Consider the following 24,643-nt stretch of genomic DNA (forward strand, 5'->3'; position numbering starts at 1 on the left):
ACCAGCAACTGTTAAGGCACACCCGCCTATTGGACTCTCTGATCATGCTGTCCTCCAAGTTGACTTTCCTGTGAAGCTCACCCGTGAGCCCAAGACATCGCGTAGAGTCTGGCGATACCACCGCGCAGACTGGGAGCGGCTTGCCCACTTCTACCGAACAACAGACTGGGAGAGCATGCTCGGACCTGAACCGGATCTCAGCTGCGACAACATCACCAAGAGGATCCTCGAAGGAATGGCACAATTCATACCCAACAGAGTTATCTCATCGCGCCCCTCCGACGAACCTTGGTGGACACCGGAGTGTACAGCTGCAGTCAACACCAAGCGACAGATGTGGCACCAGATGCGCTCAAATCCCGACAGTGCTGATAAGAAAGCACACTACCGCACAGCTGCAGCCTCTGCACGCAGTACCATCCAGCGAAACAGAGAACGGCATATTACCATGCTCCGGCAGAAACTCACCACTGGTAGCCTTCGGGACAAGGAATGGTGGTCCACTATCAAGCGTGCGGGTGGCAAGGGCCGCAGCGCTGATATACCAACACTCCGATCTGCTGATGGAACTGAGTACACAACCAGTCAGGAGAAGGCCAAGTGCCTTGGTCAGTACTTCGCCGATAAGTGCAGCCTCGGCCCACAGGACTTCAATGAGGAATCTGAATTCCCCTTTGTCCAGCCTCGCTCCCAAAGCCGTCTCCTAAGTATTCGCTTCCGCCCTGCTGAGGTCCGTAAATTGCTGAGGGCCCTTGATCCTTCGAAAGCGTCAGGCCCTGATGCAGTTCCGGGCAGAGTCCTCAAAGCCAACGCTGAGCACCTTGCAGTGCCACTATGCTTGCTCTTCCGCCAGTGCATGACGTCGGGGACACAACCACAGTCTTGGAAAGTGGCAAGTGTCGTCCCAGTCCATAAGAAACGGTCAAAGTCAGCCCCATCGAACTACCGGCCCATTTCCCTCCTGTCGCTCATCTCCAAGACAATGGAAGCAGTTGTTAACCGTGCTCTCACCAACTTTCTCGAACGAAATAATATACTCTCAAACCACCAGTTCGGTTTTCGTCGAGGGTTAGGACCTGCTGATCTCCTAACAGGACTACACCACCAATGGAGCAAGATAGCAGCTGCTGGCGGTGCTGTACGTATTGTTGCCGTCGACATTGCGGGGGCCTTCGATAAAGTCTCCCACGCAGGTGTCCTTCACAAGGCAAAGGCTTACGGAGTGTCCGGGAACCTCCTCAAGTGGCTCCACAGCTACCTGGCGGATAGACGAATCCAGGCCGTTGTGAGTGGACAAACCTCACCTAAATTCCGAATCAGCTCAGGTGTGCCGCAAGGGAGCATACTGGGCCCCACTCTGTTCCTCCTATATGTCAATGACATGGAGGACCACCTCCCAGCCACAACCCAGCTCGCCATATATGCAGATGACACCACGCTTTATCAGTGCATCCCATCCCTGACCGCTCTCCCAGTTGGCCTAGCGCAGCTCCAGACTGCTGTGGATGCCTTAGCTGAATGGGGCCAGAGCTGGAAGATCGCATTCGAGCCGACAAAGTCGCAAGTCTTGACAATTTCGCATCACCGTCAACCCTGGCCGATTCCTCCAGCCACTTTCAATGGGGTGGCCATAGAGGAAGTGGAGGAGCTGAAGTTGCTCGGAGTGCTCTTTGATCGGAGCCTCTCCTTTCGCTCCCACATTCGACAGGTTGCAGTCCGTGGTCACCAACGTCTTGGCTTCATGAGGAAGGCCCTGCCCATTCTCGACAGCAAGGCCAAGTATGCAGTGTATCGCGGCTTCGTCCGCCCAGTACTTGAGTACTGCCCGCTTTCATGGTTGGGTGCGTCCCAGTCTACCCTGAACCAGCTGGACCGGGTACAGCACCGAGCCCTAAAGCTCATCGGCCCAGGGTCATACCTCCCAAGCCTCACTGTTCGGCGTCAAGTCGCAGCACTCACATTCCTGTACAAGCTGCATTGGATCGACGGTCCCCCAATCCTGACCACCATGACACCACCGAGGGCAGTTGCAAACCAGCACCGGCGCTCCACTCGCCACCAGCAAAAGAACCAGCACCAGCACCAACTAGCACCGACACTGCCCGCCGGAGCCCGTAATAGTGCTCTCCGATCATTCCCCCATGCCACGATCCAAGACTGGAATCGTCTCCCATCTGCCCTGCTACGCAACCTTCCCACGCAGAAGGGAATGCAGGCATTCAAGGAAGGCGCCTACAAGTCGCTCCGCAGCCGAGACTGGCGTTCAGCCACAGATGCCCTCTGAACACTCCCTGAACACCCTCTCTGCTTGCACCCTGGCTCCCCCCTTTTTTATTTTTTTATTATTTTTTATTATTTTATTTATTTTTTATTTTTATTTTTTATTTTTTATTTTCTTCCTCTATCACATGTATCATCTTTCCGTTTTTCCTTCCTCTATATAAATGTACCCCCCCCCCTCCCCTCCCCCTGTGCCTACTCCTCCCCAGTTTTTGGTGCTCTGAAGTGTCGCTGAAGCCGAGACCTCAGGTCGGCGGAGATGCTCCAGTTTTCACCACCACAGTTGCGTCTGCAACCACCTCTACCATGCAGTATTCTGTTCTCGAGGTTCGTGGTTTCTCGTAAAAAAAAAAAAAAAAAAAAAAAAAAAAAAACCTTTTCGAGCATTATCCTATCCGCACACCCCTATTGATGGTACGGTACGGGACAGGTACGGGATAGCGCCAGGCATGCCCATGCTGTCCTTGATGGTATGGTACGGGACAGGTATGGGATAGCACCATGCATGCCGATGGCACAAACAAGCAAACAAACAAACAAACACGAAAAGAGAGAGCTTTGAAGCTCAGGGCCCTACGCTATGCGTTAATGCCTTGATGACCTAGACAACAAAAAGCATAGGGATGTTATAAATTCTCATAAATTTCTCTTTTTTTTAAGACATAACCTGGGATTCGAACCCGCACTATCGCCCTGCAGCCATCCCCCGACACACTTCGCATACATACTAATTCTCCCAAGTTGCTTTACGTTATGATCTTGCATTTGAATGCCCTATTTTGAATATGCATTGTGGCCAGCCGTCTTTGATGGTACGGTACGGTACAGGACAGGTACGGGACAGGTACGGTCAAGGGTAATACGACAAAATCTACCGATTTGATGACCTAGGCAAAAAAGCATAGGGATGTTAAAAAAAATTCAATTCTCCTATTTTTTAAGGCATAACCTGGGATTCAAACCCACACTATCGCCCTACATGCATTTCCCCAAGCACTTCGCATTCATACTCATTCTTCCAAGTTGCTGCACGTTGTGATCTTGCGTTTGAAAGCGCTATTTGAATATTGCGGCCAGTGGTATGTGGCCAGCTGCGTTTGATCGTACGGCACTGTACGGAACAGATACGGGATAGCGCCAGGCGTGACACAAACAAACAAACAAACAAACAAATACCAAATTAAAGCTGTGTGGACACTGGCGAGCGCCAGACGTTACTGAAGTAACGTCTTTTGCACAGCTACGGGACTAATTGCTTCTGACTTAGCCAGTACGTCCATCCTGTTGTGAAGATCTAGACCCTCAGCGATCCCTCGCCTCACTGTTGCCTTCATCGTACGCATTCTCAGGCGCGATCTGCTAGTTTTCGGTGATATTCTCTCTCATCACCTTGCTGTATTGCTCTTTTGTTCATCATCATCATCATCATCATCATCATCATCATGAGAAAAGCCTCTTTTACGGGCAAAGCAAATGTATATCATTACAATATGTAAAGTGAACAGGGGAAATCAACACAAAACCAACCGGAAAATGATGAAACACAAAAGCAGTCAAGGAAGTAAATCAATACAAAAACAAGCAATGAACACAGAGTAATAAAAGGGGAAAAAACCAAAATAGCATTATATTAAGTTGAGGCCAAAGGCAGCACCCTACTCCGCCTGGCGGCACTGGGCCAGAAATGAGTTCGGCTGTCGCCTCTTGCCGTACGAACCGCGGCAACCGCGGAAGCAGGTGACTGCCCATCGCAGCAAGCAGAAAGACAAACGGGTGCGTAGTATGCCCATTACTAGTGGGTACTTCAGTTCAGTATGGCGCTCAACAAACAGGGAGGCCAATGATTTCAGGAATTGAGTAGTTTCTGGGCCACTAAAGCCGTACGTCGAGAACACAAGTGGCGTGAAGGAGCCGCGCTCCACGTTAACCACACGGCTGGCGTATTGATTTTTCTTGTTTCGCTCGTGAGACTTCAGCTGACTCAGGGCTTGTGATCGAGACAACACAGACGCTGCGGGATGAGTGATCCGCACATCAAAGTAAGCGTCCTGTTGCCACGACCAAAAGCCGCGAGCCCGCACATCCAGACGAGCTTCTGCGCATCGGTTGAGGGAACGACCACCAGGCAAATGCTCACTGCTGCAGGGCAATAGCCGGGGCTCCGTCTCTACGTCCACCACTCCAGCCTCCCTCAGTAGTCCAGCAACCAAGTCCCGCACCTCATTGTGACGGGCAATGGTATAGCCGCCAGTGGCACAGGTAAGTGCATGAGCGGGGCTGAGAGGCACACCACAAACACATGAATCGGGTAGCCCACTCAACCTTCGCCCATAGCGGATGCACAGGGCATCACGGAAGTCGGATTCATCATCATCATCATCATCATCATCATCATCATCATTGAGATATGCATGGCCGCTAGCCAATACACCAGCAACCTGTGTGTGTGGTGAGCTGTTCTCAGTTGAGCATCAGCTATGTTGCGCCAGGGGCGGCTTCCCGACACTTCGTCATAACGAGATACGTGACCTGCTGGCGAGGGAATTGACTGAAGTCTGCACTGCCGTTTCGACAGAACCAGCGCTGCAACCTCTTTCTGGTGAGAGGTTTCCTCTTCGGTCAACGAACCGCCGAGAGGATGCGCGCCTGGACATAGCCGCTCGAGGGTTTTGGACCCGTGGGGAGGAAGCTTTTTTTGATGTAAGGGTATTTTGCCCAGATGCTCCTTCCTACGGGTCCAGAACCCTTCCTGCATTGTACCAGCAGCACGAGCGACGTAAGTGGAACGAATATGGGCCAAGAGTCACAAATGTAGAAAGAGCCGCTTTCACACCTCTCGTGTTCTCTGTGCATGGTGGTTGTGGGAGGCTGTGCAATGTGTTCCTCAAGAGACTGTGCCAGATGCAGGCCGAGTCATCGGGATCTCACTATTCCCAGGTCATTGGTTTACTCCGCTGTCGGCTGTCTTTTGCTTTGCTGCGTGCTGCTGTGTTGTGCATACGTGGGGCTCGGTCACGGTACCACCATCCGGCGAGATGTTTTCATGATGTCTCGATTGCCGTGGCCGAGTCAGGTCTAGTTTGTTAAGTATCGTGCTGTGTCCTGACTGTGCATGTGGGATTGGTATGGCGCTTACCCTTTTGTTGCTGTTTTGTTGCTTTCATGCCTTTAAGCATGTAATTGTGTTCAATTGTTGTATTTCATGGAAAAACGATCTTTGCGTTGGATTCATTTAAACTATTATTTGTGTAGGGTTCCACTCCTTCATCTTGGGAAATTGTGTTTTGCACTCCTTCATCTTGGGAAATTGTGTTTTGTTTGCCTAAAGAAGTGGCTTCATCATCAAAAAAAAAAAAAAATCATCATCATCATCATCATCATCATCATGAGAAAAGCCTCTTTTACGGGCAAAGCAAATGTATATCATTACAATATGTAAAGTGAACAGGGGAAATCAACACAAAACCAACCGGAAAATGATGAAACACAAAAGCAGTCAAGGAAGTAAATCAATACAAAAACAAGCAATGAACACAGAGTAATAAAAGGGGAAAAAACCAAAATAGCATTATATTAAGTTGAGGCCAAAGGCAGCACCCTACTCCGCCTGGCGGCACTGGGCCAGAAATGAGTTCGGCTGTCGCCTCTTGCCGTACGAACCGCGGCAACCGCGGAAGCAGGTGACTGCCCATCGCAGCAAGCAGAAAGACAAACGGGTGCGTAGTATGCCCATTACTAGTGGGTACTTCAGTTCAGTATGGCGCTCAACAAACAGGGAGGCCAATGATTTCAGGAATTGAGTAGTTTCTGGGCCACTAAAGCCGTACGTCGAGAACACAAGTGGCGTGAAGGAGCCGCGCTCCACGTTAACCACACGGCTGGCGTATTGATTTTTCTTGTTTCGCTCGTGAGACTTCAGCTGACTCAGGGCTTGTGATCGAGACAACACAGACGCTGCGGGATGAGTGATCCGCACATCAAAGTAAGCGTCCTGTTGCCACGACCAAAAGCCGCGAGCCCGCACATCCAGACGAGCTTCTGCGCATCGGTTGAGGGAACGACCACCAGGCAAATGCTCACTGCTGCAGGGCAATAGCCGGGGCTCCGTCTCTACGTCCACCACTCCAGCCTCCCTCAGTAGTCCAGCAACCAAGTCCCGCACCTCATTGTGACGGGCAATGGTATAGCCGCCAGTGGCACAGGTAAGTGCATGAGCGGGGCTGAGAGGCACACCACAAACACATGAATCGGGTAGCCCACTCAACCTTCGCCCATAGCGGATGCACAGGGCATCACGGAAGTCGGATTTCTTTAGGATGGTTCCATCTTGCCACCGCGGGGCAACAGTCAACCATGACGATACTCCCTTTTCGGACGCGATTTCAACAAGAAATTGTTGCTCCGAGCTCAAGTCCGCCTTAATGTCTTGTTGCCGGCTGCATAGGCTCCGCATTTTGCTTGTCCGAGTCGAGCGTGCCAGCTGGCGGGTGTCCCCAACAGCATCGCGGACGGGATCATGATTGGAGAGCCTCACTCGGTCGGCAACCTCCTGGGTTGTATCACCGGAGCCCTCTGACTGGGCAGTATCCGACAAATCGCTCCTTGCCATATCACCAGGCACGCTTGGAGGGTTCGCATATGTGCCAGTCAACAGTAGCTGAACAAGAGGCTTTGTGATGCTCAAGGATGCTGCGAGCTCTGCTGGTGCACTGTCCTGCAACAGAGGGAGGGCCAAACCACCAAGACGCACTGGAAATGACATCAGCTCTCTCTCAGGGCTACCAGGACGAACGCCATCCCCCAGAAGGGCAGGTATCAGGCAATCATTGATCCTCTCATCAAGCTCGGCCAGTATCTCAGCCGAACAAGGTGAGCAACGCAAGTGGTATGTCCATGTGGATGACAGACCCTTCGTAAAAACGGTGTATGCGGCCTGAGGCTGAGTGACAGCCATCCCCGTCAGGGAATCCAGAACCTGCTTCCATTTATCCACCTTCTTGGCCATGAAGGCAGAGCAGAACTCCTCACTGCCAATCGCTCCGCCGAGGTGACGGTTGCCGCTGGTCTTGATGGTAACTCCAGTGGCGGAGAAGAGGCGCTGGGCCTCTTCCTCATGCTCCGGCTTGACCAGCAACATTGATTTCTGTGGGTTTGGAAAGTATCCATAGTCAGGGCCCAGTTGGCTTATGTCTCCCCAGTATGTGGACAATGAAGAAACGCGGCCACCTGCAGAATCGTCGTCCGCGTACCAAACCTGAGCCACAGATGGATTGGATTCCTGGAGGCGCCGAATCATCGGGACTGTAGCGATACCATACAGAGCCATGGCCAGCGGATCGCCCTGGCAAGTACCCTCCAGTGACTCAATCTCCCCGCCGCCAGAGACGAAGAGACGAATTGAAGAACTGTACGTGTTCTGGAACACCTTTGCCATAGCGGGGCATACATAGGGCACGTTATGGAGGGCCGCGTTTCTATTCAATGAATTGAACGCATTCGTAGCATCTACAAACAAGATGCCTTCCGTGTCCTCTCGTGCGAACAACTCCTGCATTGCATGAACCCCTGCCTCACAGGCAGACGGCACCCCAATGCACAATTGCATGGGAGCAGTAGCACGCAGTACATCGGACTCAAGCACCCGCATAACGGCACGACACACAAGCCGGCGGAACACTTCACCCACCGCAATCGGCCGCACACCTGGGTGTTTGTCCAATGGAATAAGTCTAGCGGCGGTAAATGCGGATAGGTGTTCCGGATCCAAGTCCTCCGAGCACAGGCATTGGGCAAAGCTGGCAAGAGCAGTACAGAGACCATCTGACGATTTGCGATAACAGGTTAGCATCCGGCACCACGCGTCAGAGTCCAGACCAGATGGGCCCGAGGACCCCTTCATCTGTCGGCCCAGACGTCGGATGAGCTCCGGTGTGATTTTCTGGAACACTATACTGTTGATTGGCTCCGGGTCGCCGGCGAGAAGTATCGAAACCGGGGGCTCGGCAGCAGGTGGATGTTTTTGCAACAGTGCCTCCTTCACGGTAGTTCCAGTTTCTTCGTCCACTACATCTGTCATACCCAGCACATCATTGGACGAATCACTGGACAGGTAGCGAATGGCAGACTTAATTTTTCCCGAAAATACCAGGTTGCTGAATGTGATATCACTCTTCTCTCCTCCACCAGACGAGGTAGAGTACCGGGGCTTGAGACGATCCTGAAGGGACTCTCCTTCAGTAGTCAGATCATCTATTCGGCCAGATTTCCATAGAGTGAGTCGACGCCGTAAATGGTCGCTATAGTTTGACATCATCTTAGAATCATGCGGACGCTGGAGAAGCAGGTGGCAGGCAACACCGACGGCCTTCCATGCAACTGGTCGTAATGAGGAGCCATTGGTGAAACCCTTGATGAGCCCAGTGAGCACGTCAACAAAATCACCACCAGCCGAGCCCAATGGAACGTTGAATAAGTTTCTCCGCCAGGTCACCACCTTCTCATACGCTCGGGATATGTCGTTGTTGAGGGAGGTGTTCGAAGATAGGGAATCATCACTGCTCATAGTATTAACTCTGGCACCCGCAGGAGAGACCTGTGATGTAGAAGTCTGCCGAGCGACCGCGGCAGCCGGAGAAGCAGCAGCAGCAGGCTGGGCCGAGCCCTGCCCCACAGCAGCAGCTCCTGGCAACAGGGAGGGCGCAGGATCCACCCCGCTCCGCCCACCAATGCGATGAGCCGGCCGACCAACCGCGCCTCCGAAATCGCCGGCCGGTAATGACGAGGTGCCGGCATCACCGCTGTCTGCCGCTTGTCCAGAGGACTCAGGACCCGAAGCATCTAGGGTAGCCAGGAGCTCCACCTGAGAACCTGTGGGATGAATGTTGGATGTTGACGCTCCAGCCCGTGAGGTGCCAAGGCCATCACCTTGAATCTGAGAGGATGGATCAGTTATTACATCACTTGCAGGGGAAGAACCAGCGCGTGCATGATCTGCGCATACCAAGTTCCTCGGAAGTGTCGAATTTATATGCAGTGAATCACTGTCACTGTCGCTAGCTTGCGATCTATCTCCAGCGCAATCAACACCGCGAGGTGCAAACCCAACCGCAAGTGGCTGGCTGGCAGGGTGCGCGTTGACAGTTCGAGTGACATTGCTAGCACCAGAAGGCTGTGAGGCAGATAACGAATTGTTGCACGTGCTAGGTAGCGACCTTCCTGGGTAGCAATCAATACACTTCCTCCCATGCCGAACACAGCTGCATCTCACACACTTTCGACTTGATTGACACTGGCAGCACGGCATAAAGTATTCCAACGGCTGGAGGTGCGAGGCTGGCAGCCCCTGCAGGCCCACTGCTGGTAGGTGGCAATGATGTTGATGAACGATGCTCTGGCGAGATTGATCAGGCGGGTACTGTTCAAGACAATGGCGAGATGCTAACTCTGCTAACTCAAAAAGTGAACAGAAAATAGGAGAAAAAAGCAACAAAACCCAACACAACACAGGAAAACAGCAGCAGAGTAGCAGTCGCATCCAAGGCCTCTTCTCCAGCCTCCCCAGTCTGCAAGCAAATCCAGCCACCTCCAGAGCCACCTCCAGAGCCACCTCCAGAGCCCCAGAATCACCAACCGACCTCCACCAGCGCAGCTCAAGACTCCATCCATCATCATCATCATCATCATCATCATCATCATCATCATCATCATTTGAACAGCCTCTTCTACGGGCAAGCAAAAACGCAATACATCAAAATTCAAATAGAATGAAAAAGAGAGGAAAATGAACACAAAGTGCACTGGAACTCAATATAAAAAGGAACGCAAAGTGCAGTTGAACACAATGAGCATGGGGCATGGGGCCACCAATCGGAGAAGACCGGCTCATGATGGAAAATAAAAGAACAAACATAAGACACCCGTACACATCAACGTGCTCTAACGGTATGGCAGCTTGTTAAAAAGCTGTGGCGCTGGCGCTTGTATGATGCCCGCGAACCACGTATGCAGGTAATACACCACCGGAGCAAACACAGCGACAATACAGATCGAAGTTGTCCCATGACTACAGAATAATGTAACTCAGGATTTTTCTCAACAACAAGCGATACCAAATTTTTCAAAAAACGAGACCCCTCTGGCCCACACATGCCTGAAGTTGAAAAAACTAACGGTGTAAATGATGCTCTCTCTACAATATTTACACGGGCACAATATTCTCTCTTTTTGGCCTGTTCATGGGTCTTCAGCTGACGCAGGACGTCTGTACGCGACAGCAGGCTTGCCTTCGGGTGTGTTACCCGTACATCAAAAAAGGCATCCTGCTGCCGGGTCCAGAAGCCCCGCGCCCTGATATCCAGACGCGCCTCCAAAGACCGGTTCGCAGTTCGATGTGGTAGTGTTTCTCCTTCGAACGGCTTGAGAAGAGGCTCCTTCTCCACATCTGGTAGTATTTCCCGAATTGCTTCTGACAGAATGTCCCGGATCTCGTTATGTCTTGCAATTGGGTAACCACCCGCCGGGCAACTCATGGCATGATCTATTGTCATGTCTTGCCCACAAATACAGGAACTGGACACTCCCTCCAATGACAAACCATATCGAATACAAACAGCATCACGAAAATCCGATTTGTTCAGGATTGAACTGGGCGTTATGAAAGACGGCATGGAGGATAACCAATTTGAAACACCCTTCTCACCAGCCGTTTCCAACAAAAGCTGTTGCGCCGGCGGTAGCATGGGGCGCAACTGTGCCACTCTTTCATCCTGTTTCTTTTGCCGCTGCTGACGTGACTGACGTGCCCGCTGCCGAACATCCCCGATGGCATCAAGGGTAACATCTGCGCCCGAGCCTCCGGCTGCGTCATCCAGGCTAGTGATCCCCGGCCGTGGTACAGGATGTAGGCGGAAATCATCGGGTAGAGATGACGATAAAATCAACCCGGGAGAATGGCCCCGAACGTTGTGAGGCTGTTCCGCGCCCGCAACGGTCAGAGGCTGTGTGGAGGACTGGTATGGAGCAGCAGGTGCCTCTTCTGGAGGCGTTAATGTATCTGGCGGTACAATCAGGCGCACGAACGGCTGAGTGATCATCATCATCATCATCATCATCATCATCATCATCATCATCATCATCAACATCTGCGTTGCCGAAAAAAATAAAAACGGTAAAATAAAATATAAAATAATAAACGGTATTATGCAGCTGTGTAAGCAGTAGATGCACGGTGTGACTGCCAGGCATCTCTGTCAGATGCCAATTGGCAATTCTCATGCAGAGATATACCAGTCCACGAAACAATACTGTCAGCAAAGGGGAGAATGGCCCCGAACGTTGTGAGGCTGTTCCGCGCCCGCAACGGTCAGAGGCTGTGTGGAGGACTGGTATGGAGCAGCAGGTGCCTCTTCTGGAGGCGTTAATGTATCTGGCGGTACAATCAGGCGCACGAACGGCTGAGTGATCATCATCATCATCATCATCATCATCATCATCATCATCATCAACATCTGCGTTGCCGAAAAAAATAAAAACGGTAAAATAAAATATAAAATAATAAACGGTATTATGCAGCTGTGTAAGCAGTAGATGCACGGTGTGACTGCCAGGCATCTCTGTCAGATGCCAATTGGCAATTCTCATGCAGAGATATACCAGTCCACGAAACAATACTGTCAGCAAAGGAAATCTTCAGACGACCACGCTTTCTCTTACCATCCACGACACCAAACATCACGTCATGTACAAGCTCGCAGCCAGATGGGCGGCTCTTTTGTTACTTGGTACAAATTCCGGGTTTTATCGGCTTTCACGATGATGTCATTAGAATTTTTGATTGTTTTGGTGTCTTTTCTCATAGCGTCTTGGAGGCTGTCTGATGCTTAGCGGAAGCTGACCGTTTCAGCCACGCAAATGAGGTACTCTTCAAATGCCTTTAGTTCATCGACTTGCGGAGGACATGTCCTGCTCTTGAAGCCAAAGCGTTCTGGTTGCTGCTCTTCGCGTTCCTCACCATTGAGGTAGAACAAGGCGGAACACCTCATGCGCTTGATGACTTGCTCAATCCTGTCAATCAGACATTTCCGGTACTGCTTGGGTGACGGTAGAGGGATGGTCTTCAGGGAATATCCCAGTTGTCAATGATTGGCCTTGAAGCGACCATAGCTAGCTTGCAGTCTAGGGGTAGAGTGCTCGACTGGGTAGAGCCAGGAGCGTGGACAAATCCGTTCAACCCCGAACTGCAGAGAGTGCTCAATGTCAGAGACAGAGCTTAGTACATAGCAGACTGAGCGCACTGCTGGGCAGATCCGAGTATCAGTTGCCTGATCATTGCCTAGCGGCACCAAACTCAGAGTTACAACCAACCTGAACGTCTCCCGCTGAGTCTGCTATGTACTAAGCTCTGTCTCTGACATTGAACACTCTCTGCCGCTCGAAGATCAACGGATTTGTCAACTTCTATGATACATTGGTAACTTAAAATTACAATACTGACATAAAAGCTACTGTAATGTCGCTTATTGAGGGGCACCACGTCCACGATTCATGCCTGCTATGCTGCACCGCTGCTTTGCATGTCATGATTGGAAGCTGTGGCCTTAGTAAAAGAAAAAGAAAAAAAGGCTAATGTATTGTCGCGTATTAAAACCGGACTTATTCCTGTAGAAGCCGACGTCAGTCCTCGGCTATTATTCACATCACACGTCTATTCAAACAAGGTATTTCTATGTGCAGTAAAACCTCGTTTAAGAGACCACCCCATGATGCAAGCAAGAGCGGTCGTTAAAGCAGGGTGGTCTTTAGAATCAGGTCCCACAGTGTCAAACAAGGTATTTCTATGTACGTCAACAGACTCAACACTAAAACCAGGCTATCTCTCGAGTCGACAGTGAAACTTTAAAATCAGGCTTCTATTCAAAACAGGCTTCTATACGAGATAGGCTCTAATACAAGTCATTACAGTATAGAATGAGTCCTTTAACAACCCGATGTGAACATAGATCTTTTCTCTGGGTGCTACTCACTACGGTATGTAAGTAAAGAACAGTTTTAAGAGGGGCTCACCGAGAACAGCGATGTTGAAGGAACCGTTAACCTCTTCTGTTCCGCTATCAAGAGTTACTCTGGTGCGGCAGACTGCCGGGCCTGCATGAAGGGCTGGGTCGGCCGTCTGGATCTGGAAACGAAAGATAGTTGTGCGTGGCGGCCCACTGAAAGCAGAAACCAAAAAAGGTCCCACCACAATACCGCTGCTCACTACCAAAACGACTTGATTCGACGCCGGTGGTGGATCGCTGCGGATGCGACACACGATTTCAATCCGTTCACCGGCGACTCCAGTGACGTCATTGACCGAGACCACGGGTGGGACTGAATATGCGGCAAAAACACGCACATACACATGTGCATGCACATGATCACATACACGCATACACACACATAATATTATATTTTTATACACACACACAAACACACACACACAATAACACACAAAATCACACACACACACGCACACATACACACACACACACACATACACACACACACACACACACACACATCTCTTTCTCTCTCTCTCTCACACACACACACACACACTTCTCTCTCTCTCTCTCACACACACACACAAACACACACACAATAACACACAAAATCACACACACACACACGCACACATACACACACACACATACACACACACACACATCTCTTTCTCTCTCTCACACACACACACACACTTCTCTCTCTCTCTCTCTCACACACACACACACACACACACACGCACACAAACACACACAAAACCACACATGTCAAAACACATTCACACACAGAATACTTAGTAAACAGTAACTTTACCGGCTGCAGAAAGCACCAACCTTCACATCAAACAAAATTATTATAAAATGAGATTCTATGTTTCGGATTAGACAGCATCAGACAGTTTCCGTTATGCATACATTATGCATACATGTACATTGCATGTATGTGTGTTCGATTATCCGGTTCCCTCGCCTATCCGGATATTTTTTGTCGAAAACGGATGTGTGTGGTTGTGCAAGGTCTGTTTGTACAGATGACCACAATACAGCTGATAGCATAACAAACTAATGTGCTGCATGTCATCCCATGACAACTTACAGTCCGTCAGCAGAGTGCCAACGTCCGTTCGGGAAAGCTGATTGGCCGGGAGTGGTTGATCCAGCGTCACGATACACGTGTACGAACGGGACCTGGTCTGCATCACGGCCGTATCAACCAGCAGTGTGGACGTCGTAGCGTTGCTCGTGACGCCCACCGTGATCTCAGTTGAGGACAAGAACCATGAGAAGAGGAATGGTGGTGTACCAGCTGTGGTGTCGCACACTAGTTCTGCAATAGTCCCATTCAGAACAGTCTGGGTGGGTGGGGTTATTCGAACCACGGGTATAACTGCAGAGGACAAGCAAGACATACGATGAGTTCCATGTCCATTTTTAGTGTGTGTGTGTGGGGGGGGGGGGCTTTTACTCCATTGATCCAATTAACGGTGAATATGATACTCCAGTGAGGTTTATACTCCAGTGATGTTTATACTCCAGTGAGGTTTATACCCCAGTGGGGTTTATACTCCAGTGAGGTTTATACCCAGTGAGGTTTATACTCCAGTGAGGTTTATACACCAGTGAGGTTTGTACTTCAGTGAGGTTTATACCCGAGTAAGGTTTATACTCCAGTGAGGTTTATACTCCAGTGAGGTTTATACCCCAGTGGGGTTTATACTCCAGTGAGGTTTATACCCCAGTGAGGTTTATACCCCAGCGAGGTTTATACTCCAGTGAGGTTTATACTCCAGTGAGGGTGAAACCATAATAAGGTTTATACCCCAGTGAGGTTTATACCCCAGTGAGGTTTATACCCCAGTGAGGTTTATATTCCAGTGAGGTTTATACCCCAGTGAGGTTTATACTCCAGTGAGGCTTACTATTTAATGAGTCTGCAGGGCAATGCTCTAGCGAAATCGAAGTTGTCTTTAGGGCTGAAACGATTATATTCATTATCCGTCTAATCGATCATTACAACGAATTGATTTCGATTATGCTGTCTGTTTAGAGTAGATGATTCTAAAAATAAATAAATAAATAATTATACTCATAAAAAGGACACACTTCAGGCTCATTACAAACATCTTGAAAGTTTTTGTCTTCACAAGTATACTTTCAAGCCTTCTCGTCAGGTGAAATACGGGCAAGGGAAAAGGAACAGGAACAGTGGATTAAATACAGTAAGAAGGTGGTAAAACAGCGCGAAAAAAGAAAGAAGATAGCTAAAGTAAACAGCGAAAATTGCAATAATGACACAAAGGTGCAAATGCGAGAAAACTCAATACGCGTGACATGTAGTGCGACAACAAGAGACAACCACTGGACATACATGTAACTAACGAGGTTTTGACGACCTACCTAACAGCCTAAGTGTGAATTTGATTTGTTTCTGCTTGCAAAGGTTTGGTTTCTTTGTGTGGATGTATACAGCTTCCAAAACATTCAGCAATCTAGCACTGCGTACACGTGACACAATCGAAAAACAATCATCTGAATACACAGCACGAGAATCAGGATGCTCAAACAAATGACTAGCAATGGACGATTCATACTTATCAGAACTAACATCAGAACAATCAGCGTGTGCGGTGGACACATCCGATTTCACATGGCTAGTCGAGTGGACCCTAGCCGTTGCCTCTGTCTGTGCTTTAGTCGCTGCCATCGCCGCCGTTGCCGATCTTGTCATTCTTCTGGTTGATGCGGTTCCTGTCACTGCCACGCCAGTAGGTGTCTTGTCCGGTTGTTTTTCTGGTGGTCTAGTTAATTGTGAGGTGACGTTGCTTGGTGTTGATGCCGCTGCGTTGGACCATCCTGTACCAGGATGATTCTTTGCTGGACGTCCCCTCCGTGGTCGAGTGGATCGTGCGTGTTGTGGAATAAGGTGTAGCGGTGCGTGTTGTCGGATGCGTGCGTCCAGATGTTGAAGAGTCCTACCTACATATCAGCTCTCACATTGCCGACACTCGAAGTGATAAATCAACTTGGATAAGTGGCCTGTAGGTAGGATGCAGTGCTAGATTGCTGAATGTTTTGGAAGCTGTATACATCCACACAAAGAAACCAAACCTTTGCAAGCGGAAATAAATCAAATTCACACTTAGGCTGATAGGTAGGTCGTCAAAACCTCGTTAGTTACATGTATGTCCAGTGGTTGTCTCTTGTTGTCGCACTACATGTCACGCTTATTGAGTTTTCTCGCACTTGCACCTTTGTGTTATTATTGCAATTTTCGCTGTTTACTTTAGCTATCTTCTTTCTTTTTTCGCGCTGTTTTACCACCTTCTTACTGTATTTAATCCACTGTTCCTGTTCCTTTTCCCTTGCCTGTATTTCACCTGACGAGAAGGCTTGAAAGTATACTTGTGAAGACGAAAACTTTCAAGATGTTTGTAATGAGCCTGAAGTGTTTCCTTTTTATGAGTATTATCGCATTTTAGTCTCAGAGGAAACTGTTTACCTAAATAAATAAAAAATAATAAATAAAAAACCTGCAGAAGATGTCCTGTACATGACTTAGGCTGTGTTTACATGAGGCGTTTCAACCCGGGTTGAGTTCGACCCGGGTCAGATTTCAACCCCCCATGTGCACAAAGTGAATGGCGCGTTTACATGACGCATTGCGCTTGACCCGGGTTGAAATTTCGCCCCGGGTTGATTTCAACCCTCCCCCCAAGGGGAGGGTTGAAACCAACCCGGGTCAAGAAAATCGTACAAACGTACTTCTGTGCGTATCTCGCGCCAGGTTTGAACAGCACTGCACATGCAAATTTCGCGCGAACGGATTCACGTGACCATAGAGGACTGTAGAAGTGGACTTTTGGCGGCATATCAGTATTTGACCCGGGTCAACTGTCTTCATGTAAACGCTCACCTCTTTTGTCTATCGTACAGACTTTCAACCCGGGCTGAACTCGACCCGGGTTGAAATTTCTCATGTAAACACAGCCTTACTATATGAAGTAGGATACGATAAAGTTACGTACATTGCAGATGGACAGTGCATGTACACATGCACAATATACTTTGCCCTTTTCCGATTATCCGCACTTTTTCCGGTCCAGAAGGGCTGTTTAATAGTAAAAATAATAATAATAAAAACTGACTGTCTGCACCCGCACCTTTCTAGGACGCAGTAATCGATATCATAATCGATAATCAAATCGACACAAGGGTAGGTAACCCGCAAGTTGAAAAGTGTAATCGTTTCACCCCTAGTTATCTTGATGATCTTTCAGGGTGATAAATGCTTCTGACTTAGCCAGTACGTCCATCCTGTTCTGAAGATCTAGACCCTCAGCGATCTCCCTCGCCTCACTGTTGCCTTCATGGTACACATTCTCAGGCGCGATCTGGTAGTTTTTGGTGATATTCTCTCTCATCAGCTTGCTGTATTGCTCTTTTGGTACTTGGTACAAATTTCGGATTTTATCGGCTTTCACGATGATGGCCTTAGAATTTTTGATCGTTTTGGCGTCTTTTCTCATAGCGTGTTGGAGGCTGCCTGATGCTTAGCGGAAGCTGACCGCGAATGAGGTCCTCTTCAAAGGCCTTCAGTCCATCGACATGCGGAGGACATGTCATGCTCTTGAAGCCTTGAAGCGTTCTGGTTGCTCATCTTCGCGTTCCTCGCCATTGAGGTAGAACAAGGCGGAACACCTCATACGCTTGATGACTTGCTCAATCCTGTCAATCAGACATTTCCGAAGGTACTGCTTGGGTAACGGTAGAGGGATGTTCTTCAGAGAATATCCCAGTTGTATTGACCTTGAAACGACCATAGCTAGCTTGCAGTGTAGGGGTAGAGTCCCCGACTGGGAAGAGCCAGGAGCGTGGACAAATCCGTTGAACCCCGAGCTGCAGAGAGTGCTCAATGTCAGAGACAGAGCTTACTACATAGCAGACTCAGCGCAATGCTGGGCAGATCCGAGTATCAGTTGCCTGATCATTGCCTAGCGGCACAAAACTCAGAGTTACAACCAACCTGAACGTCTCCCGCTGAGTCTGCTATGTACTAAGCTCTGTCTCTGACATTCAGCACTCTCTGCTGCTCGGGGATCAACGGATTTGTCAACTTCTATGATACATTGGTAACTTAAAATTACAATACGGACATTATAGCTACTGTAATGTCGCGTATCAAGGGGGCACTACGTCCACGATTCATGCCTGCGATGCTGCACCGCTGCTTTGCATGTCATGATTGGAAGCTGTGGCTTTTATAAAAAAAATTAAATAAAAAGGCTACTGTAATGTCGCGTATTAAAGACGGACTTATTCCTGTAGAAGCCGATGTCAGTTCCCGGCTACTATTCACATAACACGTCTATTCAAAACAGGTATTTCCATTTACAGTAAAACCTCGTTTAAGAGACCACCCCATGATGCAAGCAAGAGCGGTCGTTAAAGCAGGGTGGTCTTTAGAATCAGGTCCCACAGTGCCAAACAAGGTATTTCTATGTCTGTCAAAACTAAAACCAGGCCCTCTCTCGAGTCGACAGTGAAACTTTAAAATCAGGCTTCTATTCAAAACAGGCTTCTATACGAGATAGGCTCCAATGCAAGTCACTACAGTATAGAATGAGTCCTTTAACAACCCGATATGAACATAGATCTTTTCTCTGGGTGCTACTCACTACGGTATGTAACTAAAGAACAGTTTTAAGAGAGGCTCACCGACGAGAACAGCAATGTTGAAGGAACCGTTAACCTCTTCTGTTCCGCTATCAAGAGTTACTCTGGTGCGGCAGACTGCCGGGCCTGCATGAAGGGCTGGGTTGGCCGTCAGGATCTGGAAAGTAAAGATAGTAGTGCGTGGCGTCCCACTGCCAAAGGAAATCGAAATAGGTCCCACCACCATACCGCTGCTCAATACCAAAACACCTTGAGTCGCCGTCGGTGGTGGATCGCTGAGGACGCGACACACGATTTCAATTCGTTCACCGGCGACTCCAGTGACGTCATTGACCGAGACCACGGGTGGGACTGAATATGCGGCAAAAACACGCACATACACACGTCCATGCACATACACACGTGCATGCACATGATCACATACATGCATACACGAACACACACACACACACACACACACACACAAACACACACAAAACCACACACACACACACACACACAAACACACACAACCTCTCCTCTCTCTCTCTCTCTCTCTCACACACACACACACACACACACACACACACACACACACACACACCTCTCTCTCTCTCTCTCTCACACACACACACACACACACACACACCTCTCTCACACACACTCACACACACACACACCTCTCTCTCTCTCTCTCTCACACACACACACACACACACACAAACACACACATACACACACACACACGCACACATACAAACACAATCACACACAAAACGACACACACACACACACGTATCTCTCTCTCTCTCCCACACACACACACACACACACGCACACACACACACACACACACACACACACACACACACACACACCCCAAACACCCCCCCCCCCCCCACACCCACACACCCCCCCCCCCCCCCACACACCCCACACACAAAAAGACACATGTGAAAACACATTCAAATACAGAATACCTAGTGATCAGGAACTTTACTGGCTGCAGAAAGCACCAACCTTCACATCCAACAAAATTATAAAATCAAATTCTATGTTTCGGATTAGACAGCATCAGACAGAATTTCCGCAACCATGGGAACATCACCGCGGCTCAAGGATCAATGAGCCAGTATAAAAATGGGTGAGTAGGTTAGTCTTGGGTAGGTTTGGGATAACATGTACATGCTATTGTTACTGCAGTTGTGTGCATCATTCGCATCTTGGGCACCCTGTAAGAAGACCTTAGGGTCTGTTGAGAATACCCAAGTAAAATAATAAAATACAATACAACACAATTCGCATAACCTCTGTAGCACTATTGTGGTACTGTCAGACCTCGCTTATCCGGTCCTCTTTTATCTGGATCCCTCGCCATCCGGAAGAAAATCGTTGGTTACCGATTTACAGCACTTGACATGCATACATACATTGCATGTAGGTGTGTTCGATTATCCGGTTCCCTCGCCTATCCGGATATTTTTTTGTGGAAATCGGATTTGTGTGGTTGTGCAAGGTCTGTTTGTACAGATGACCACAATACAGCTGATAGTGTAACAGGTAGCCGAGTGGCAGGCGCGGTGCAATCAACAAGAGTTAGTTTTATTCTACTTCTCTCAGGGACACACCTGGGATATAATTATTAGTGAAAGAAGAATCGGCAAATAAATAACTTTCTCTCCGGTGCACACCTGGAGGTTGAATACTTCTTCTTCTCGGTTAGCTTTGTCGTTGCTATAAAATTTCATCTAAAATTGCTCAGCAGCTTTTATGCAGCAGACGCCGTACGCTTACATACGGAGACACACCAAACATACATCAGGCAAAGCTCCGTATTAGTTCCGTACTACTTCCGTATTAGCCAGGCAGGGATACTACTATAGCATAACAAACCACTGTGCTGCATGTCATCCCATGACAACTCACAGTCCGTCAGCAGAGTGCCCACGTCCGTTCCAGAAAGCTGATTGGCCGGGAGTGGTTGATCCAGCGTCACCCTACATGTGTAGGAACGGGACCTGGTCTGCATCATGGCCGTATCAACCAGCAGTGTGGACGTCGTAGCGTTGCTCGTGACGCCCACCGTGATCTCGGTTGAGAACAAGAACCATGAGAAGAGGAATGGTGGTGTACCAGCTGTGGTGTCGCACACTAGTTCTGCAATAGTCCCATTCAGAACAGTCTGGGTGGGTGGGGTTATTCGAACCACGGGCATAACTGCAGAGGACGAACAAGACACACGATGGGCTGCTTGTGCATGTTTATACACAGTGTGTGTGTGTGTGTGGTGGGGGGGGGGGTCTTATACTCCATTGATCAAATTAACTAACCGACGAGGAGACAACACTCGTAAAATAGCAATGAAAAATAAAGAACAGTTTTAAGAGAGGCTCACCGAGAACAGCGATGTTGAAGGAACCGTTAACCTCTTCTGTTCCGCTATCAAGAGTTACTCTGGTGCGGCAGACTGCCGGGCCTGCATGAAGGGCTAGGTCGGCAGTCTGGATCTGGAAAAAAAAGTCAGTAATGCGTGGCATCTCACTGACAAAGGAAAACGCCATAGGTCCCACCAAGATACCGCTGCTCAATACCACAGCGACTTGATTCGTCGCCGGTGGTGGATCGCTGCGGATGCGACACACGATTTCAATCCGTTCACCGGCGACTCCAGTGACGTCATTGACCAATACCACGGGTGGGACTGAATATGCGGCAAAAACACGCACATACACACGTGCATGCACATACACACGTGCATGCACATGATCACATACACGCATACACAAACACAAACACACACACCTCAGACCTCAGACCTTAGACATGCCCATCGCGGGAGCGATGATAGCGAACAGCTATGTTAGACATAGCAACTTGTGCTGGGATTACACCATTCAACAGCTTGCAAGGCTGATGAATTGACCGCCACTCTTTTTAGCCTGGTATTCACCACACAGCTGTTGAAGTGACACACACACACACACACACACACACACACACACACACACATACACACACACACACACACACACACACAGATTCCTTTTGTGGACAATTCTTTCATAGGAATAAAGCCACTAAACGCAATTAGAATAACAAGAATGATATACCGGTACAGGTTTTAGTGATGGGGCAAGAAAGAGAGGAATGGGTAGGAAGTGCAGCAGAGTGCTGTACACTCAACTCTTGGGCGGCTTTTGCGCCAGATCAGTAGTGGCAGGCTGATGTTGCAAGTCATCATTGCTCCGGAGAGCTTTCCAGGAAGCCCAAGATTATTAAGGGAATCCAATAACGAGCACCAAACTAAGTTGGTTATTGTCGCAGTAATGTAGTTAGTGTGTGTTAGCATCCATCGATCACACTGCAATGTTTGCAATTGCCACGCACCGCTGCATCAGTGCTTTCGACACTGCACTCACACTGCCAGCGCATAGATTTTGAGCGCGCTTAGCCTGACATCCCACAACTGCTTCTTTTGAACTTTTGCTCACTGCACTCACACTGCCAGCGCATGGATTAGGACGCACTTAGCCTGACGTTGAACAACTGCTTCCTTAGAACTTTCTCTTTCTTTCTTTCTTTCTTGCCGTTGGCTTCACTTCAAAGTCTAATTAGTGGTGACTTTTACCTTGTGCCAGCATCAAATTTTCACCCTCTATCCCTCCCATTTTATCCTCTTGCTAATGGTACTAGGGAACATTTAGCTCTATCGCTTCTAGCTGGTCATTTGCTTCGCTAGTTGCGGCTCATCATGAGCCAGTTGGGGATCTTCACGAGCCAGTTGTTGCCAATTGCATTGGCTTTGCCTTGCAAACCCATTGTGGCACAGTGTGGGTATATGGTTTGTGGCATTGCTTTCCAGCTCTTTGAGCTTTTGCACTCCAAGACCAGTTACTCGAAGCAGCACACTATCTCCAAAACAATTCCTTGTTGCCTTGGGCTGAGTATGAGTGTGGGAGGGATATTGTGCTAAGCCAAAAATAAGGTAAAGGATAAATCGCAATTGCAGTCGCATACAACTATCAGGATTATTTGTGGCTTCAAATTGTTAATTTGGGGACATCCTCTGGCATGAATGCAAAGCTGCAACCCCTCCCCCATGACCACTCGCGGAGAAAACATCCTTGACCTCGTCATGTCGGATGTGCCTGGAACTGTGTCTACCACCACCCAACCACCTCTTGGCAGATCAGACCATGCTGTTGTCATAGCCGACTTCCAGCTTACTGCATCTGTAGACCAACCCACCACTCGTACAGTATGGCGATACCAGCTGGCTGACTGGCCCCGCCTCTCTGCCTTCCTCTGGGCTACTGACTGGGACACAATAATCGGCGACGACCCAAACATATCGTGTGAGCTTCTGACCATGCGAATCACTGAGGGAATGCAGCGCTTTATACCATCCAAGGTCTTCAAGACCAGACCGCAGGACCCAATCTGGTGGACGCCAGAATGCTCTGCAGCAGCTGACAGAAAGCGCAATGCCTGGCGGAAATCCCGCGATGACCCCAGAAATGGAGCGCTCAAGTGTATATACAAGCTAGCATGCCTTGACTCAACAAGTTGTCCAGCAAGAGCCAAAGCCAAACATCTCGAGCATGTCAAGCAACGTCTCCGGACAGGCAGCCTGCAGGACAGAGGGTGGTGGAGCGTGATTACACGAGTTGGAGGGCATGGCCGAGACAGCTCCATCCCTGTCCTGGTCGACCCCGATGGCATGGAAACCACCAAAAGCCACGACAAGGCTAACGTCATCGGGAAGTACTTTGCCCAGAAGTGCAGCCAAGACGATGACTTTGCAGAACAGTCGGGGCCGTTCCCGCATGTCCGCCGGCGCACCGCAAATACGCTTGCAACAGTCTACTTCCGCGAATCCACCGCACGCCGGACACTCCGAGCCCTGAATCCAAGTAAAGCCACAGGGCCTGATGCAGTACCCGCTAGAGTGCTGAGAAAATGTGCCGACTCTCTGGCCCTGCCCCTATCCAAGCTGTTTACCCTGTGCTTCTGCAGTGGTCATCAACCTGCCATGTGGAAAGTTGCCAACGTCGTAACGGTACACAAGAAAGGCCCCAAGTCGAACCCCAGAATCTACCGCCCGATATCACTACTGCCCATAATGTCTAAGTGTATGGGGTCCATCGTGAACTGCAGCCTGTCCAACTGCAGTCGTGCCAGAAGTAGAGGAGCTCAAGCTTCTTAGCGTCACCTTCGACAGGCAGCTGGCATTCCGCAGCCATATCCGACAGCTTGCAGTACGCGGAGCCCAGCGGCTCGGCTTCCTCCGTAAGGCATCGCCTGTGCTAGACCCAAAGCACCGGGCAATCGTGTACCGTGGCTTTGTCTACCCTGTGTTAGAGTATGGCATGCTGGTGTGGATGAGCGCAGCCCCCACCACCTTGGCCCGCCTCACTGCCATCCAGCGCCGCGCCCTGCACATAGTTGGAGATGGATCTTACCTCCCGAGCCTTGACATTCGCCGTACCGTAGCAGGGCTCTGCTTTCTGTACAAGCTGCACTTTGTGGAGGGTCCGGAAATGGTGAAAGCCATTCTGCCACCATCAGCAGCCGCACCGCAATGCCGCATGTCTACTCGTGAGACAACCAGATCTGCAGCACATCATCCATCACAACTCACCAGTATCCTTCCTCCTCAGTCACGAAACAAC

At 49.4% G+C, this 24,643-nt stretch overlaps 1 protein-coding gene across 1 annotated transcript in view; it reads right to left on the reverse strand.

Moving 5' to 3' along the window:
• The window catches only part of LOC135821672 (titin-like), a 41,319-nt gene that overhangs the window by 13,517 nt on the left and 3,159 nt on the right, over positions 1 to 24,643 (reverse strand). Inside the window, exons 2-6 of the mRNA XM_065334671.1 lie at positions 21,367 to 21,672; positions 20,898 to 21,188; positions 19,035 to 19,343; positions 14,416 to 14,706; positions 13,342 to 13,647 (exon numbers count right to left, since the gene is read on the reverse strand). Coding sequence (XP_065190743.1) covers positions 13,342 to 13,647; positions 14,416 to 14,706; positions 19,035 to 19,343; positions 20,898 to 21,188; positions 21,367 to 21,672 — 1,503 coding nt within the window. The remainder of the gene's footprint in view (positions 1 to 13,341; positions 13,648 to 14,415; positions 14,707 to 19,034; positions 19,344 to 20,897; positions 21,189 to 21,366; positions 21,673 to 24,643) is intronic.

Source organism: Sycon ciliatum, chromosome 7, assembly GCF_964019385.1.
Source record: "Sycon ciliatum chromosome 7, ocSycCili1.1, whole genome shotgun sequence".
Classification (NCBI taxonomy): domain Eukaryota; kingdom Metazoa; phylum Porifera; class Calcarea; order Leucosolenida; family Sycettidae; genus Sycon; species Sycon ciliatum.